Source organism: Lichenostomus cassidix, chromosome Z (assembly GCF_008360975.1).
Source record: "Lichenostomus cassidix isolate B80296 chromosome Z, HeHo_3.0, whole genome shotgun sequence".
Taxonomy (NCBI): domain Eukaryota; kingdom Metazoa; phylum Chordata; class Aves; order Passeriformes; family Meliphagidae; genus Lichenostomus; species Lichenostomus cassidix.
This window is the reverse complement of record NC_139511.1, coordinates 44,311,457-44,329,622: the sequence shown is the minus strand read 5'-3', so window position 1 is coordinate 44,329,622 and position 18,166 is coordinate 44,311,457. Positions and strand designations below refer to the sequence as shown.

At 37.2% G+C, this 18,166-nt stretch overlaps 1 protein-coding gene across 6 annotated transcripts in view; it reads right to left on the bottom strand.

Annotated features, from left to right (window-relative positions):
- The window catches only part of MPDZ (multiple PDZ domain crumbs cell polarity complex component), a 93,768-nt gene that overhangs the window by 51,956 nt on the left and 23,646 nt on the right, over positions 1-18,166 (bottom strand). For 4 of the 6 annotated variants that reach the window (XM_085043111.1, XM_085043114.1, XM_085043113.1 and 1 more), the window contains exons 8-17: positions 17,072-17,275; positions 14,062-14,176; positions 11,610-11,698; positions 9,736-9,931; positions 8,327-8,425; positions 6,256-6,335; positions 5,375-5,521; positions 3,987-4,154; positions 2,808-2,993; positions 953-1,162 (exon numbers count right to left, since the gene is read on the bottom strand). In XM_085043111.1, the coding sequence (XP_084899237.1) occupies positions 953-1,162; positions 2,808-2,993; positions 3,987-4,154; positions 5,375-5,521; positions 6,256-6,335; positions 8,327-8,425; positions 9,736-9,931; positions 11,610-11,698; positions 14,062-14,176; positions 17,072-17,275 (1,494 nt within the window). The remainder of the gene's footprint in view (positions 1-952; positions 1,163-2,807; positions 2,994-3,986; positions 4,155-5,374; positions 5,522-6,255; positions 6,336-8,326; positions 8,426-9,735; positions 9,932-11,609; positions 11,699-14,061; positions 14,177-17,071; positions 17,276-18,166) is intronic. The other 2 variants (XM_085043110.1, XM_085043115.1) reach the window with 1 other exon arrangement.

Sequence of the window (18,166 nt, the reverse complement as noted above, 5' to 3'; positions counted from 1 at the left end):
GCCTGAAGGTACGGATGCCTTCTCATGGGCTATAACTGGCTCAACTACACTGACCTGAGACAAAGCAGTAACATCTTAGGTGCAATAAACCATCAAAGGCTCCAGAAATGCCTCATGATCCACGATGTTACACAAGACAGTGTAAAACTCTCCACCCCAGGGGAGGTACCTGGGTGTTCTCACCTAGCCTAAGTGTGTATTAACCCACTGAACTTCATGTTTCATGCATTTCCCCCATCCCCCATGGATCAAGACTGTGACCAGCACTTCAAACAAGGGGCAAAAAAAATTGCAACCATCAAGTCTCCTTGCTGGATCCATGGGTGGTGACCACATACCTCCCACCCTTATCCTTTCTTTTTCTTTCTTTTCTGTTATACATTTTCTAAAGTGTTATTTTTATACTTTTATATTGTTGCATTTTAAATCAAAATGCCTACATTTTAAAATTTGCCAAGTACTTTATTCTACCTTAATGTTCTAACGTTTGCAAGTAAAAGTTTGTTATTGAATCCCTTGAAAATTTTGCTGTTCCTCCCATGCACCACCCAGAATAAATCAAACAACCTTCCTGAGCATAACAATAGGGTGTAGCAACACTATACCTTGCAAAACAAAGGAATTGGTAAATTCCAGGCAAATCATAAAACAACTCTATGTTACTATCTCACACGTTCAGAGAACCTCGTTAAGTGTACAATGTTAGGCCTGGCAACTTTCAGCCATGAAAGACTGCTGGGTGCAAGGTGCTTTGCTGTTTCTCAGCTGCAACACAGGTGTGCCAGCTCCTGCAATCACTGCACCAGCCATGTACTACCTTGGCCACTCCTACATGCAAGGCAATAGTTGGGCCACCCAGCTGTACCCCAAAACACACATGTGTGCTGTACAGGATCAGCATGTACCAGCCAAAGTGACATGAAAAGTACACACTGAATTCCCAAATCCTTACAGGCAATGGTTTGGCAACTCCTATTTTAACTGTTCCTGTTGGGGCTCCTTTCAGTGCTTGCACTGCTTCCTCCAGGCTGCCGTTTTCCAAGTTGATATCGTTGACAAACATAAGCCGATCTCCAGGAAGAAGTCTGCCATCTTGCTCAGCCACACCCCCAGGAACTAATGAGCGAATCACAATTACAGTGTTTGCTGGGTCAATAGGATCCTAATTAAATAAAAGGAAGAAAAACATTTAATTTTATTTATTCTTTTATATCTTGAGAGGTGCATTTTTTTCATGAGCTTTTACTAACTCAACAGAGTTGGGTTATTAAGAAGTTGCTGCTCTCCTCCAGAAGAACCTTCAGTGGGAGCAAACCCTCCTGTCCATACTGTCTATGCATTTAGACCTCCTTATTTTTAATTCCTAAATGTCAAAAATATTGCTCCTTTCCAGGAGATGTCCCATCATGTATCTCCAGTACAAAATACTACTAAATTGCAGAGTGCTGTCCATACACATCAGAAATTCAAATACTTCCTACTGCAATGGCAGTGTCGCGAACTCCATCTTCCCTTACACTCGGAGGTTTGTGGACACAGGTGGGCAGTGTTGACTGGGCCAAATGTAACACATGCAGCCTAGTCGAACAAAGGGCTTATTTTCAATAACCCTCTTAGACTTCATGATCTTGCTCAACTGAGAAAACACTTCTAATGCATGCCTAATTAGACACATGAGAGAGGAACATACAGGACTCTAACAAGACAAAACAAAGTGGTGCTTGTTTTTAAAAAGAAAACTTGCTTTTAAGTGACCATTCTCCAACATACTGATTTTTACAGAGAAAAATAGCATCACATACTAATGTGCTCAGAAGAGGCTGAAGAAAAAATGTGTTTTATTGTGTGCTGACTTGGACTTCAAATATTCAGGCTCATATGTGATGTCTCACTGCAGAGCATCATGAGCAGCACCTGAAAGAGTAGTCATTGCTGCACAAAACAGACATTTACAATGCCTTTATCTTTCACATTATTACACTACACTGCTCTTCACCTTGTCACTGTGCAAACACAAAACCTAAGGCATAGACTAATTCTAAGGAGTGCCATGGGGGCCATAATCTCCACCTGAAAGTGATCTCCAGATGCAAATGAACATACTCCTAGAGACAAGATCCAGCAGAGTCGTGGGAAAAGACCTGATCCCATAGCACCTCAAAACATCTCAGTAAAAGCCTACAATGACCACAGGCAGAAACTACTTGACGTTCAATTAAAAATTATCCACAGGAAAACTGGGAACAGGAGGAATATTTGTTCTGGGATCCTGACCAAGTAAAGGCAAGAGATAGGCACTGAGCTTTCCTTGGGACACAACCAAGAAACATAGTTCAGATATCCAGGAATTCTGAAGTCAAACACAAAATGAATGGGGGTGTTTAAGCGTGTCCTGGACAGACAGCAGCTAAGCAAGGGATTTCAGAATTACAGTTCTGGATTTTAGTAAATCCTGCTTTAAGCATTTAAGTCCTTTATTGGATCCTGCCCTAAACACCTCACTGCAGGTGCAAAATACATGGCTAAATGCCTTGCATCGTTCATTGTCCCTGAGTAACTATAACATCACTTTCTGAAAACCCTAGAATATAATGGATTATCTGTTTTTCTGGACCAGTATTACCATCACCATTAGAACCTGCTGCCTTATACAATAAGACGAATATGTAATATAATTACTGCAGTCCTTACCAGCAGTGACTAGTTCTACCCTATTGCTTGGTTTCCATTAAAATGTACATAACACACAGCAAAATCCAAACAATACGAAGTATTTTGTCCTCTATACAAAGAAGTACAGAAGTTACCTGATAGTCCAATATGCTAAATCCAAGCCCCATACTCCCTTTCTCCAGCTCAATGTGCTGTACTTCTGTTTCCCACATCGCCAAAGATGAGCTTTGCACTTCTTCCATACTCTGACCCTCATCAGCTGTTTCCAAAGCTGTTCCCTCTGTCTCTGAGGAGCCAATGAATCCAAGTTCTACATGACCCTGAGAAAAACAGTAAACATTCACCAATAAAATGTAAACACTTGTGAATCTATAGACACAAAACTCTGCTTACAAAAAACAAGACAAAAACTAAGTGATGGGTCTCTAAACACAGAGGAAGTGCACACACTCAGCAGATTTAATGAACTGTGATAAACCTAGCACAGAATTCAAATAGCCTTTAAAATTACTATGCTGCAAGCATATGAAACTTCTCACCAGAAAAATATTTACAAAATGGAATTTCTGTCAAATTAAAAACTTCAAAGAACTTTATTAGTATATGCTTTCACATATACAGGAAATATATGTTATTAAATGGTATGTCTAAAATATACCTTCATTAAATGTAATCACACTGATAGTAGTCAGAATACTTAATAAAAGTAAAAACATACACATATGTATATACACACACTGTTCTTTGGTCTGTTCTTCACTTGGTTTCATAGAAAAGTTTAGAAACTATAAGCTGAATTTGGTGCCTTGCTCAGAAGTCAGTTAACTGTTTCTCTTTACATACAAATGCTATTGCTTTGTATACTACGCCCTAGGCCATTCCTACATGTTTAGTTCATTGGGCTGCCCAGAGCTGAGCCCTTATGAGTGACAGAAGTATCAGTCAGTGAATGCAGACACAATTCTACACAACGCAAACCCAGAAGGCCAAGTTCAAAACTAGATTAAATATACTCAGGTTCTAAAGAACACAGAGTTCAGCCTGCCACACCCATATATCTCACTTACAGAACATGAAGTACAGTACTTAGAGAGACAGGCCCACATTCCAGAGTATTTTTGCTTATGACCACCCAGGATTCATATCTTCTGGTGGCCTAAAAAGTTATTGATAAACATTATTTGCTGTTTCATGTTTGTCTGGCTCCAATTCCAAAAATATTAAAACATCTTTCTAATTTTGTAGAAGAACTTAGCCTGTTTTTTTTTCCCAAGAAAACTGTCATTTTCAGTGATTGCTTAAAGACAAAATACCTTCTCTGTGAGTTGAACCTCAGACAGGCTTAGACTCTCTAGTATTTCTGGTTGAGTGACGGGCGGAGCTACCGGACGACAGCAAACCATTGTCACCTTAATAGGCAGCTCTTTCAAGATACTGACCACATCTTTGTGGTTTTCTCCAAGCAAAGAGATGTCATTCACCTCAATAAATAAAGAATGCACACTGGTTAGAACTAGAGTATTTATAAGTACAATAAACAAAAATGAGTAAAAAAACCCAAGCGAACCCAAACTCACTAACCCAAAATCACCTCATTAAACAAAAATCCCCATGCTAAGACACTGTCAATACTTAATTTCTACTCATTTTGGTGCTCAGTACCAAGGTACATATTGAACTGAATGTATAGCCTTATCAATTGCATGACATCACCCTACAAACACCAGATACCCTGCATCTTCATGTGTCTTGCATTCATGTAAACCAAATTCACATCACAATTCTAAGAAGATAATTTAGAAAAGTAATTAGGTGTTTAGTCCCTTCACTGTGTAGGATAATCCTATTCCATCTTAATGCTTTTGCTACATATTCTTTTTTGGTGACTTGGCTTCGTTTCTGCTGGGATGGAGTTAATTTATGCTCAGTAGCTGCGCAGTGCTGTGTTTTGAATTCAGTATGAGAACAACGTTGATAACACACTGGTATTTTGGTTGCTGCTAACTTGTGTTTTTCCTTAAATCAAGGACTTGTTGATTGCTCATGCTCTGCCAGTGAGGAGGTACAAAAAAGAAAAAAGCTGCGAGAGAGCACAGCCGGGATAAGTGACCCCAACTGGCCAAAAAATATTCTACATCCCAGAGCATCACATCATGCCCCCAGTATACAAACTGGGGAGTTAACTGGAAGGTGTGCTGATGAAGGCTTGGGGACAGGGTCTGGCATAGATCAACAGGTGGTCAACAATTGTACTGTGCATCACTTGAGGGGTTTTTCTTCCTTTTTATTATCATTATTTACTATTATTATTATACTTCACTTTGTTTCAATTACTAAACTGCCATTATCTCAACTTACAGGTTTCACTTTTGTTTCTCCGCCCCATCTCACCAGGGTGGGGGCAAGTGGCATGGGTGAGCAAGTGGCTGCGCAAGTGGCTGCATGGTATTCACATGCCAACTGAGCTTAAACCATGGCAGAGACCTTGGACTGTATCTGAAACATCAGCTACCGGCTGAGAAATGTATGTAAGCATACGTATTCACAAATATATATGTAAGTACATACGAAGTGACTACTCAACCACTAACTGGCATGCAGTTAGGTATGCTATGCTCCCATGGCCATAACCTATGAGAAGAAATTTACTGCTCAAAAACCTTACTGAATGCAACTAAGATAAAGTAGTACTTTTTCTTACTTCCAGCAGTTCATCTCCACTGAACAGCTTGCCGCTTCGTCCAACGGGCCCTTCAGGTAAGATAGACCTGATGAAATGATGACCCACTGTAGCTTCCAGGCTTATCCCTAGCCCACTGCTTTCACTAAATTTGTTAACCACAGCCACCTAAAATAAGAGCAAGAAATAGTTACATTTGTCACATTTACAGCCAGATGTGTCACTTTCCATTTCAATTTACATACGACAAAGTCAAAATTCCAGAAGTGAGAAAACAGAAGTATTGTCATGTGTAACAGGGACAGTCAGGTAAAAACTGATTCTTTGATCACATGCCACTTTGTAATATAATAGTGGGAACTACTTATGACAATAATGTATCTAATAATATCTACTTCTGCAGATGCTACATCTATAGCATGCAATTTTGCAGTATCTCCCAAACTCAGATACCACTTTGCAACTGCATCTACGGTCTATGTTCTATGCATTATTTACATCACTACATTTAAAGTAATTACACTACATTCCCATTTATTCAGTATGCAGAATGGAAATGAAGTTTCAAGTTCTAGCTAATAAAGGGAACTTTGAAGTTCCTGTTAAATACTGGTTTTTTCTCCAATACACACTTATCCTCTTGAAGCCAGGAAAATGGTGAAACAATAGTCACGGGCACAGTAATCTAACAAGTCTGTTATGGTTTTGATAAAATACAGATCAATACGTATTTACATTCAAAATTTATAACTAAAATAACCTCAACATACTAAGGAGCATACGTGTAATTTTTCTATATGAAAGAACAAATACAATACAAACATATTTGTATCTATATGTTGTCAACGTAACAGATGGACAGATAAAAGGGCCTTTAACAACAGTAAACAAAATTTACCTACCACTATTTCGTAATTCGGACCCATAATCCTCTGCCATTTTATCTTTGTAGCTGCTTCTTCCGCAGACGTTAGCTGGAAATCTAAAATTTATATTTAAGATTACTGTGACAAAGAATAAAAAAAATTAGTCTATTCTTATAACTGATAAAGTATATGGAACATGCAAAATAACACTATCATTCCCATGACGTCAGAACTCTCCTAAATATGACTAAAAGCTTGGCATGTTTAGTCTCACCAGAGAGAAGAGTTTTGGGTTCTCACCAGTGTCTTGGGTTTACCAGAGGAAAACCTCACAAAACTGTATTAAAATTCCAACCATGCAAAACTAACTGCGTATTTTGAAAGACAAAGTTCAATCAAATATTTCAGTGTATGTGTCTGGGAAGAAAGGATACATATTTACACCAGCCTCAGAGCTGAGCAAAGTTTTTGCAATTTTTCAAGATAATAAGCACAAAAGAAATTAAAAGGTTGCATGCATGCCCAGGGCATGTGTTAAATCAGACTGTTGGGCTGATCAGACTGATTCAGTGTGACAGCAAAAATACATAAAAATGTAAACTGCATACTGGTCCTTTTGGACAGACACTGCATTTTACAGAGAATGTCCAAAAACACAGAGATGTTTTTATTTTCAAAACCATAAGCACAATTGTGAAAGACTTTTCTTAAACTGTAAGCCCTAGAGGTCAATGGCAGAACACAAGGAGTCCAACCTCTGCTTCTTTCCTTTTTTTTCTTTTTTTCCTTTCCTCTTGCTAGACTCACATATATGCACACATACAATGACATAAGATTCTAATAGCTAAAGAACAGCAATGAATGTGAAAAGGAAGGACGGGGAAAAAATACAGTGACAGGCTAGGTAGCAAACTGTGGTAATTCTTAATTTGATTGAAAGATTATCTGCAGGTTTGAAAACTGCAGAAGCGCTTTCTTTCTGTTCATTTTCTCCTCTTTCACATTGTCTAGGCTCTACAGCAGAAAGAAAAAACAAGCAGTATTTAGATACAACAGCCAGCAAACCCAGCAGGTTTAGCAGGACCCTACATATTCAAGGTCCATGGTCTGGGCTTTGTCTACAATAAACATCAAAATGAACTCTTCAGATCTGAATGCTCATCACAGGCAAAGACAATAATATTCATTGCAAAGTTCTCGAATCCCACTGATTATAGTAAGATTATAAAATAACTAAGAGCCTCGGACAGTGCTTTATGTCTAGTCATTGCTCTGAAACATTGCTAAGTATAAAGCCAGACATTGCATGGCATTTAAATAGCACAATACTTTCCCCAAAGCCAAGACACAGCAGTATCTGAAGACGCTAAAAAGAAATTCCTTCAGCTATCCAAGAAAATGGGAATGCATGAGTTATGAAAAGACACATACTGCGGAACTTTTTCAGTTATCCCGCTTGCTCTGAAAGCACAAAAATGTTACGAAATACATCAAGCTATGTCTGAATCTGAAAAATGTATCATCACACAGGACTTCTGAAACACAGAACAGTATTCTAGGAGCTCAAGTGGGAAAATAATACTCATCAGAAAGTAAGAATTTCTACAAAGAGTATGGGAAAATTTGGAGAATATCAATGCAGCAAAATTGAATTTCAAATGCTATCAGAGAACACCGATGGAAATAAATGCAAGCTCAAGAATCTGTGAAAATGAAATTCATCAGAAGATGAAGAAGTCCACGAACTGCAGCTGAACAGCTGCAGACAATTGTAAGGACAACAGGGAAATGGAAGGAAAAAAGTTTTGTCCTAGACTAAACCGAAGAGTAGACATGCAAAACTAGACTAACAGAGGGCTGAGCCAGTAGCCAAAGCACACTGTTTCATGTGAAATCTTTGGCATAAAATTACTTTCAGACACTTACAGTAGCCATGTTCCTACAGCACCTATGATCATGAGTACTTGATTAAATGTATGACTACTTTGACTTTCTAGTTCTGCTTCAGCTACAGAGCACACAGAAGATGGAAAGACATACAAAACAAAAACACCTGATCTTTGTGTAAGCACACAGAAGTGCATTTTCACAGAATAAAATATTAAACCTTGAGAACCTGTTTCCTGTTGTTTCATGTCATCTCCAATATTTACCACACTGGCACTGCATGGAAGTGATGGGGATCCCTGTTCTGTTTCACTGTTGTCTGAAAAAAAAGAAGAAATCTTTTCAGCTATTTAGCGATTTTATATGTTGTAATACTCATCAAGCTCATAGATATGCTTTGGAGCATCAATTTGTTCTTCTACGGGACTACAGAGTACCCACATCTGGTAAATGGAATCTGGCATGAGGTCCCAGAAATAATACCACATTTTGAAGTAGTTGTCGTCTGTTAATGTTTTGCCTTCTCCAGTGAATTTTCAGGGAATAAAAAACACCCAACAAAAAAACCCAGCACGACTATCAGCACCTGCATTTCTATGACTGAATGAAAATATATCTAAATATAACATTCTTTAGCACTCTGTATGAATTTCTTTCTTTTTTCCTTCCTCTTTTTCCCTTGAGCAATTCAGAAAGTTGATACTGAAAACAAAAATATTACAGACTTGGAGACCTGCATACTTGACACACTTTTTATACATAGAAAACCTCTCCTACCACAAAGTTCTAGTATGTATGTTGCTCCCTGTCAGACATCTTGCTGGATAAACAGCCTTCTGAACATTTCAGCTATACTTCTTGTTGAAGGTGGAAGTGAGAGGATGACATACAGATAACATGCTACTGTGTCTTTGAAAATCTTGTGTGAGGTGGGGATTAGGCCTCCAGTGATTATTTGAGACCATAATAGCTGTTTTGTGCTCCCAGCCCCTGTGAAGATATCCTGTGCTCAAACACAGTGACTTTCAAAATCTGGCACATACACTTCAGTAGGTGCGAAATATATAAGATAAAGCTTCACTAATCTCATGTCATCAGAAACAAAATTAATAATGATCTTTGGCTTCTGAACATTTTCCACATGCATCGTCAATACCCTATCAGCCTCTAGATACAGGCTACTCCTCTCATACCTGTAGCTTGTAACACGCAAGAGTGAAAACAGGTGAGATTCATTGATTATGCTCATTGAGGACGGTCTTTCTCTGCTTGCTTTTGAATGCAGCTCTCATTCTTAAGCACAAATGAAACATTTGCTGCTTTCTTAACATTCAAAGATTTGGAGGTTGAAGTCTTGGAGCAATTCAGCCAGATGCAGGATAGAATTCAGTGCAGTGCAGGACAGAACTTACAACACTCGCTTTGAAAATGTAACAAATAATACCCCTGAGTCTAAAAGATTAATCAAACCAGTGGACAAAATTCCACCCTCACATACAGCAGCTCTGCACAGCAGCTCTGCTATCAGTAACAGTTACCCAGAACGAATCTGGCCCATTTTATTTCCAGTCTGCAGTTGAGAAGAAAAATGTTTCAGGCTAACTTTACAGCAAAGCCAGTTTTAATTACCTTTAGCTGTGGTACTATCAACTGTTTGGAATAGTAGGTCCTTTTCAACAGGAGCACTGAAGTCTTCCTGTGGTGGAATACGATTTTCCTGCTTAAGAACTCTTCTGATCAAAGTAAGCCGAACCGTTTGTCCTGTGTGCCGCAAAACATCAACTGCTTGCTGGTTAGTAAAACCCTGAAGATTTGTTCCATCCACCTGCAGGATTAAGCAGCTTTTCAGTTCACCCAGTAAGAAAAAGTTCAGGGCAAAATAATGCAGTGAGCTCTCAGCATCTGCTAGCCTAAGCAAAAAGCAAGTGGAGGGGCAAGAATAAAACCTGTATGACAAAGTAATTGGATATGCTAAGCACTTCCACTGGAGTACCCCACAGCTAGGTGATGACCAGCACCACAGCAAACAGGGGAGGAGTGCCCACCATGGTGCAGCCAGGCAAATCTGCTCTGCAAGGTGGGAGAGAATACAGCATGTGCTGTTCAGGGCATATTGTGCAGCCTGTCTGCTCAACCACTTCAGCCACCCCTACCTCCATGGAGAAAATACTGGGTGAATAAACCAACATAGCCATGGCTAGGAGTTCTGGAGAGAGAAGAGTAAGGAGAGACACATCGATCCACTGTGGTGGAAAGACTTACAGAATGCAGTCATTCTGAGGCCATTTATTAGATACAGAGAGTCTACCAATGAACACCCTGAAGTCCAATTCCCAAATAAAACACTGTCACAACCAACCAGATGTTATTGCCAGTTCATCAATTTATTTTAAAGAGTAAAATTTTGGCCTCCTCTGTTTAAAACTATTTGATTATCTCATAAACTCAGGTTTTTTTCTGAAATTCAAAATGTTGGCATTTCTCAATTCTATCCCGTTATCCTTAGCACCCACCACATTTAATTCTTCTTCTCCTTGAGAACTCCATAATATCCTATTATTTCTACATCTACTCCACAGAGCCTTAAATTTCTGAAATACTTCTTACAATACTATGTCTCTTGACTCCTGTATTTATTTCTGCCTATCTACACAGCACACATACTTCATTACTTTAATTTCTCCTACACAAAAAATGAATCCACCTGGACCCTTAGTCATTTGTTGTCCTTCTCTGAAATTCTTCTACCCTTGGTGCTCTTCTAATTATAAAGTAACTAAAAATCAGCTGGGGTTATTTAATTTTTTCTCTACACTTACACAAATAATATTTTAAAAATGTTTATTATTCTTCTGTGTCTGAGATCACTCAAGTAATTTAGTCCTTCTCCATCTGCAGTAGAAGAAGGAAACAAACTTTGGAATAATCAATTTTAGCCATCAGTACTGAGCATGCAAATCCTTACAAAAAACATATATACTGCACAAACAAACATGCAGGAACTTTTGGAAAGAGACTATAACCTGCTCTTAGTGCTGCCTTCACACAAATACTACGACAGATCTATGAGAGACACAAATATGAACTCCCAGCATTTAGGACCTGATTTCCACCACAAAACCAACAGTTTATGGATGAAAATATGTTCTTCTTTCTCTGAACAACTAAAACTTTATATGCACACTTTTAAAAATCTTTTTGAATATAGTTGTTCAATTTGAATCAAACTTTGAAATTTCATATTTACTAAGCTCCTACCGATCAGGTGAATATATTACGTAATGATATATGTTCACATACAATACAGATTTTTTAAACGAAACGTAAGTTACATGCAGGTAGCATAATCAGAAAGCATATGATGAGATACTCTGTCAAAAAAGGACTCAACATTTCAACTCTGATCCTAAGTGTTTTAAACAAGTACTATATGAGCATTTCTTTATAATTTAAAGAAACAGTTTTGCAGACAAGTGATCTCACTTCTTCCTGTGTTTACTTACAACTATAATTTGATCTCCCACATGGATTCTGCCATCATGTTCAACAGCACTGCCTTTTGTAATGCTTTTCACAAAGATACCAGAAGGTTCTGAGACAAAGAAATAGGGAAAATTAAGGTAACTAATTTATTAAAAAACAATTTAAATAATGCAACTACAGGCACTAGTCAAAGCAAGGAGAAGAAAAAAGAAAACACCATCTCTAAGTAAAATAATAAAAGAATAATAAAGAAAGCAATGATTTAAGAAAAGCATACATATTATTATTTTCTTAAAGAATGAACCAAATTAATGCTCTTTGCATTGGAGCAGAATTAATTCAAAATCTTACAATGTCAGATTCACAATTCCTCCTGCAAAACATGAAATATTCTAACTGACTTTAATCTAAATTTGAAACCCACATTGACAAAAAACGTATCTCTGACTTTTGCCAGATTTGGCTAGAAAATTCAGCTTGAGTATACTAATCTGGTAATCTCCGAATTTTCTATGTACTTAATAACTGCTTAAGAAAATGCATGCTTGGATAGCCAAATTGAGGAAATTGTATGCAAACAGGACTACAACTTACATTTCAACCAGCTTTTAACTCCAGTTATCAGTATTTGATAAAAAGGACACAAAGTTTTAAAAAACCCCAACAAAACAACAAAATGAAACAAAAAACCCCGCATTAAAACATAAAGCTTTTAGTTACTAATTAGTTTCTACTTTTTAATGAGAAGGAAAAGTAATATATAGAAAACACCTACAGAAGGGACATTCTACTAAAAGCAAACATTTCAGAAAAAGACACACTTGCCTTTGAAACAACTTTAACAGCTCAATAAAGTGAAAATCTATGGAGCTCCTACATGCACATTTTGCGCAACTTACATGAAATCAGGAAAAATAACAGCATAAACTGGCATGAAATCAGGTCTGACAGTGACACGTCTGTAATACTGGTATAAAAACTCTTAACAGCATCTACTTTCTCTCAATAAATGTTCCCATTCTGTTGAAGGAACATACTTGATGTGAAGATAATCCACTACAAAATACATTTTAAAAGCTGTCAGAGCCTTTGCTGACCTCAAGCTAACTTTTTCTAGCCCTCAGTACAACGAAAGTTGTAAGGAAGGAGGGCTAATGACTCAATTCAACTTGGAAAAAAAAAGATTACCTGTATGTTCAAGTCACATCATTGACAAGTCTCTTTTTTTTGGGGGCGGTTGGGGGGGGGGGGCGCATCTTGGGTTTTTTTAATCAGCTGTTTGCCCACGTTTTGTGTGTAATTATATGGCTGGTCCTACTAACTTCCAAACATTCTATCCTGTAACAGCTTTATGAGAACATGACAAGTTATTTGTCAGTCACAAAAAAATTCAGCCATGGAATTTGTTAGCCAGCAGTTTTATTGCTGTTTCTCTGACAGCGAAGTTGTTCTGTAACTGTTAAGTCAGAAAATTGAGTTATCTAGTTAGTTTCTAAAACAAGAATATTCTCTAACACAGTTACATGCAGCACAGCACTTTCAAACTGAAGACTGGTGATTACCAAACACTAAATCAGCTAAAACATGCTCTCAGATTTACCATGTTCTACATCTTAATTTATCTTTTGAAGATTCTACTGGTAGCTGTGAAACAGTGAACTTGCACAAACTGTGACTATCTGGTCCTGTGGAAGTTTTTCTAATCCAACAAACTGTACCAATAAACTGCCAAAAAGATGGAATGTACTTATCCATACATTTTTCTAACAATACACATGTGGTACAAGTCAAACCAACAGCCCTTTGAGAAGTTTTATGACATATTCAACAAACATCCTTTCCTAGCAATGCTGAATTTGCCAAATGTCCCCGAGTGAGGCCTAACACAGCTCTAGATCAATTTTCTGAAAAACGTAGTGGAAATCACACAGTAAAAATAAACAACCATACATGAACATTTCTGCATTTATTTATTTAAATAAACTTATTTATTGTTTATTACTTATTATAGTGCCACAACCCACAGGTAAAGAAACATTTATTATATCCCGAAGTCAGTAAAGAATTCCTGATCTGCCGGCACCATTATACATACTGTTTAAAAATTTATACCAATATCTCTTAAAACTACTCAGAATGCTAATATGTTGTCTTGTAAGAAGGTTACTTCTAACAAACTGGGTTTAACCTATTCTACAATTGCTTTTCAAAAACAAGTAAGCACAAGCTTTAGCTAAAAGTGAAGATAAAAACTGATTTAAAAATACTGAGATGGGATTTTATAATAATTCTGATTGCTTTTATTCTGAACATCTTTATTACAAAAGGAAAAAATTATTTTTCCTTTACAAACTTCAAGCAGATTTTAGATGGTCAAGGGTTAAGAGACGATTCACCAAAATTAAGTCTTTGATGCACACACATCATAATATGCAATAGACTGCATAGTAAAGTACAGGAATTAACAATTACCTGATGTCTTGTCTCCAATGTAACCAGCAATAGTTATTCCTAAGCCCTGGTTGTTTTTAGTAAGTTCAACATTGAATTTCTCCCCGTCGTCACAGCTATCAACAGAAGCATCTTCCTAAAAAGAAAAGTGTAATTAGAAAGGAAGCTTTTTTTTCTCTGAAGATTCACCATATCCTTTAATGTCAGTAATATGTAAAATTAAATACAAACACAAAAAAAAAAAAAAGTATGAAATTTGCTTATGCTCTTACTTGCTGTACATCAGAGAAACAAGAAACTGGTAAAATTCCTCATACTAAAACAATGCATGTTCTCCCCAGGTTCGCACTGTTCTAGGATATTACTTCTAACCTATCAAACAGTTATTTAATGACTAAAATGACTGGTGAAATTTGTACTAATTGAACAATGAATCTCTTGTACAGTAAGTTACATATATTTGAATATGTATCTTGCTGGCTTTCTGGGACTTCCTCAGAACTAGCTTTAGACTGCTGGGTTATTAAAAAGAACAAGACAAATAGAAATTTTATTTTGTATTCTATTTGTTTAAATTTCTTTTCATTAACTATCACTACATTTTTTAAACTTGTCAAGTTTAAAATATACTAAAAGCTATCACTAATGAGACAATTATATTTCTGGCATTTGAAAGGCTTAAAAATTGTGTTTAAGCAATTAATAAATATACTTCTAGCTATCTAAATAATTACAGTCTCCACTAATACCTGCCATAACTCTCTGAACTTCAATAACAATGAATTATGGGGTTAATTAATTACTTGTTGTTAATGAAAGTGGTATACATATTAAATTCCTATTTTAACAATAGTAGGTTTTTATTAAGAGAAAAAATCAACTTATAAAAACTATTTTCAAATTTTTAAATTATTTTTAAAATTTTTCATCTGTCAGCTGTCTAAAACAGTTACTAGCCATTTCCATATCACTATATGATGACATACACAAGGCTTTAATTTCATTGGTTTTATATGGGCATCAATATTTATGCATATATTTAAAATCGGATTTTATAAAGTAAAAATCCACCAAGACTTTTGTGCATGCCGAATAGCAGCTAATATTTTTTAAAATGCCAATATGGCAACCAGGCAGATACTCACTAAACCCAGTTCAACTAGATAAGTATGTATGTGCCAAAAGAGACTTTATGAGAGCTAGATGCTACTTGGCAAAAGAGAATGTGACTTGAGCTCTTTATCAATGCAACTCCACCAGAAACCAAAATTAAACACAACAAAAATAAATCTCTACTACATTAACTGTCTCTCTGTTTGAAAATACACGATTATTTTGGCCACAGGTAATGTCACTGAAAAAATGGTCCAACTCCTATACCCTCATGAATTTTTACAGGGTAGACATCCACAGGTAACATGACAAGAAGTGTCATTCCACAAAGCCATTCTGGTCTCAATAATAGTTTTAACAGCATCACGAAGACTCCACCCACACCGCATTTGATAAGAAGAAACTAAAAAACCAAGCTGTTTGCATCATCACCTTCACTCCAGACCTCAATAAATGAATCTTGCATGAATGTTAACATGGTGCTCATTCCAAGAATGTGACCCTGGGTAGGCAGAAGCAGTTTAAAAATAGCCTGCCTCCTGCCAGGAGGTGTGCCAGGAAAGAGGTACTGAGAAGTATGGAAATGGAGAAGAGGGTGGCAAAAATCTCAAATTGTGCCCCTTTGAGGCTTTGAGCTATCTCATCAGTACTAGAAATCGTACACATCCTGCAGCTGCAGATACATCTTTTAACATTGCATCATACAACCTCAAAAAGGCAAATACTAAAGAACTACACAGAGATTAAAATTATCAAATTCAGCTTTTGGGAGATGCTTTTCAGCCAAGTAATACTGGGGCTAAATATCAATCCCTTTATCTAAAATGCAGACAGGTTTTACATCTCTGAGTGCTGTAAAGACACAAAGGTACCAGTTTATCTCTCCTCTTCAATGCTCAGAAGACTCCATGTTAGGATTAACTTTCTTTTCCTTATAGCCACAAAGAGGGGATGAATATATGTTAGGTTTTTGCAGATACCACTACAATGTATAGAGACAAAATGATGGTATCACCATCATAAATTGTTGCATAACAATCATGCATAAATTGCAAGGACTTTTTTTCTTCTGAGGTGACTTGTCTTAAATCTACATCGCAACTGGGAAGAAACTGTCTAGAAAAACAACAGGAAAAAGTAAACAAAAAAATTCTATCTAGGGGTAGGCTCAAAAACAACAAACTTTTTCTTCTGTCTACAATTACCATCACATATTCACATTTAAATATATCTGGTCATAGCCATATGTGGCAAAACTACCATTTCTGACTCCCATGGAACCAGACTTTGTGAAAAACGTGTAAATTACCTACTTTGTAGAGGTTTTGAGCTGACAAGTCGTGATAATATTTACAGTATTTTTTAAGTGGCTGACAGTTGTACAGGACTAACGATACAGAGTACAATCATTAGGAGTGGAGTAAAGCTAGCAGCTGTCTGACTTTTTTTTAGAAAACATCTAGAAAATGAGCAATGCCAGGTGATGTAGGAAAGAATTGGCATCTGTGTACTGGTTGGCACAGGCAGGAAAGTTCTGATGAGAAAGAACAGATGAAATTATGAGAAGAAAAAGGGCAGGCAGGCACTTTTGCTCAATAGTCAACTAATTTGAAAGAAGAGACTGTGTGGCTTCAATTGTCCCAACATAACACACCCTTACAAGCAACCCAAAGCAAGTTGTTAATCAGATTACACTTATGGAAGTCCTAAACCTTTATCCCAAAGTCTTCAAGAATACAGTTCCTTTCACTGCAGACTCTTTGTCTGCAGACATTTAAACTCTCCAGACTGTCAGATGAGAATAGCACTACTGGGAAAGAAAATCCTGGCTTTTGAGAACATAAACACCAAAGAATTCAAATAGCAGTTAAAAAGGAAGGAAGTTTGCTCTGGGTTACATGTGTTCACTGTTGCTTACCTGTGTCTCTGGTGTGGAGGTGGGTACTGGTGTACCTGGAGGAACTGCTGGTAGAGGTGGCTCCTCAACAGGACCTCTTGCAATTACCAGTTTCACTCTGTTTCCACACTGCCTTAGAACTTGTGCCACCTGCTCGCTGCTCATGCCAGCTAGGTCTGTATCACCAATTTTCAAGATGTGATCTCCACTACACAATCTCCCATGCTGAAGGAAAAATAAAGATGAAAAATGTGATTTCTCCCATGTACCATACAATTAGATAAAGACTACATAGCTTTAGTCACTTTTAAGACCTATGAGTCAGGTGACTTCTTTTGGGTGCCAAGTCAATATCCTGACAAGACTGAGAAGAAAAGAAGGTTGCATAACAACACACTAATTTTACTAGGAATTTCCCCAGAAATATCCAAGAGATCCTTTTTCAAGAAGTCATCCAACCACAGCAAAAAAACAAAAAAAGTGCTTAGCTATGGTTATTCCTACCAATATTTAGCAACTGCATGTAGATTGCAGAATTTTGGGTTTCATTTTCAGTCACACTTCCAAAGGACAGCATACAAACGTATATTCAGCTTTGCACTTCTACCAAAAAAATAGTCGTAGTACTAACAGGATTAACCATGACTTCAAAATAAAATTAATTTCTCTCTTACTGTGATCCAGCAATCTATATTGCTTCAAACTGGTTTACTCTCCTACTCATTTGCCTTTAATTAATAAAAAAAATTCACAAGCATTTAGGCCATATGATGAGGCCAGACACAGGTTTGTAAAAGGAACCTATCTGCCGGTTCAGGGGAAGCAGAGCTACAGTGAAATGCTGTCCATGAATTTCCAGGCCTTGTTATCAGGCCACCACTGCTATTGTTGGAAGACTGACAAGTCTCTGTGCCTCTTCAATCCTTGACCATCATTAATGCAGCCCTAGGTACCTGTCCAATGAGCACCCTTGTAAATGAGCTGTGATAACCAAATTTAATTCACATGAGCCCATCAGGCAAGAGCAGAGCCTGTGTCTTGAAGCAGACACATGAAGCCACATACCTGCTCCAAGATTCAGTAAACTCAGCAGAGAGAAGCAGATGTTCTTAGCTG